Raw genomic sequence first — 1,727 nt, 5'->3', positions numbered from 1 at the left:
GAGAAGGCGGCTGCGGTGAGGGCGCACCGCACCGCGCCGCGCCGCTTTGGCCTCCGCGTTTTGCGTTAAGTTTCCTTCGTAATTGCTTGCTTTTCTCCATAAGAGACTGCGATTTCAGCCCTCGTACAACGACACTTCGAGACTGAGAGTGGATCGCTCATTATCTTAAAAACTTAAGACTCGGTGTGCTGATTGCAAACGCCACCTTCCAGAATTGAGAGAATTCGTCTGGGCAGAGGCTTGCTGTCATTCTTGATATTTTTTCTCTGTTAAATGGGGTGTTGTGTGGTGTAAAATCAAAAAGAAAAGCCCTGTCGCTCGTTTAATTACTGGTGGAGCGCTGTGCTCTGATCCATGAGGTAGAATTACTTGGGTGTGGGAGATTTAGGGGACTGTAAAGCAGTGGCGTAGCAGTTAAATAACGACACTCTCCTCGGTGCTTGACTGCTGTTCTTCCTGAATGCTTTTGTGACAGCTGCGGGGAAATCGACCTTTGTGAATATTCTCAAACAAGCCGCCGAGGAGTGGGACGTTGTTCCTGAGCCTGTAGCTAGATGGTGCAATGTTCAGCAAAGCTCTGAAGAGGATTGCAAGGTACGGTAAAAGAGTCGAAGGTGAACCTTTCAGCGCTAGGCCGCGGAGTCGGAGCATGGTGCTGGGTGCGTTTGGTTTACTGGTGTGGGAATGGTTGCAGGGAATTAGAGACAAGGATGAAACTTGGAATTGCGAATACGAAACAAGTTCACTACCAAGTAATTAAATAGAATCCCAGAATCCCAGAGTGTCAGGAGTTGGAAGGGACCTGGAAAGCTCCCCCAGTGCAACCCCTGCCACAGCAGGATCACCAGAGCAGTCCCACAGGAACACGGCCAGGGCTTTGGGTGTCTCCACACAAGGAGACTCCACAACCTCTCTGGGCAGCCTGGGCCATGCTCCATAACCCTCACACTCACAAAGTCTGGCCTCATCTTCAGCTTGAACCTCCTGTGCTCCAGCTTGCTCCCATCTCAACTGCTGTCACTTTTGCATTGACTTCTGTTTCTGGATTTTTCAAAATACATCAATATTTGGACTTGGTGTTAATGTAGCAAAATGTTCATGCAGAAGCAGTCACCTTTGGTAGGCTCTGTTTTCTGGGGAAACTGAGGCACGCAGCTTTCTGTGTCAGTGACCTGTAGTGGCTGTCTCAAGGTGTGAGAGCAGCGCTCGCAGTCCAAGGGAGATCTTTGGCCTGGAGTCTGTTCTGAACCTCCCAGGTAAGATAAGAGCATAATCATTCCTTATGGTGCTGCATCAACAGCTGTTACCATAGGAACTGTAACTTTAGGTGGAAAATAAGCTCAACTTTAAAGTTTAACTCACACTTGACAGAGGAAACAGAGCATAGGTTTTTCCTCCAATGCCATTGACTTTTGTACTGATAGGCTGTCGTTCCTTTATTGAAGTTTGTAAATAGCGGTCATAAATTTTTGGTACTTGAGCATTTTGGCATTGTAGAAGGCAGAAAGTTGCTTTTTGAGCTCAGTGCCATAGGAGGAATAACATTACTGGCACTTATGCCTTGTGTCACCAAGAGAGTTGAGAGGTAAATGATGCAATTGTAAACCTGAAATAAAGGCTGAACATCTTTAACTTAGTAGAGCAATCCTGTTTAACCTTAATAATCCAGCTCTGCAACTTAAAGGGTCGCTTTATTTGTTTAAAACCAGGAGCTGACCACATCCCAG

The 1,727-nt window shown here is 46.8% G+C and overlaps 1 protein-coding gene across 1 annotated transcript in view; it reads left to right on the top strand.

Moving 5' to 3' along the window:
* Nucleotides 1-475: 475 nt before the first annotated feature.
* DCK (deoxycytidine kinase) overlaps nucleotides 476-1,727 on the top strand; it is a gene marked incomplete at both ends in the record, with an annotated part of 4,901 nt that continues 3,649 nt past the window's right edge. The window contains 2 exons of the mRNA XM_010185416.1: nucleotides 476-594; nucleotides 1,710-1,727. The exon at nucleotides 1,710-1,727 is cut by the window's right edge and continues 206 nt beyond it. Coding sequence (XP_010183718.1) covers nucleotides 476-594; nucleotides 1,710-1,727 — 137 coding nt within the window. The remainder of the gene's footprint in view (nucleotides 595-1,709) is intronic.

The sequence above is a fragment of the Mesitornis unicolor genome, unplaced genomic scaffold, assembly GCF_000695765.1.
Source record: "Mesitornis unicolor isolate BGI_N332 unplaced genomic scaffold, ASM69576v1 scaffold5345, whole genome shotgun sequence".
Taxonomy (NCBI): domain Eukaryota; kingdom Metazoa; phylum Chordata; class Aves; order Mesitornithiformes; family Mesitornithidae; genus Mesitornis; species Mesitornis unicolor.
The sequence above is the reverse complement of the archived record's forward strand: the minus strand, read 5'-3'. Positions and strand labels throughout refer to the sequence as shown.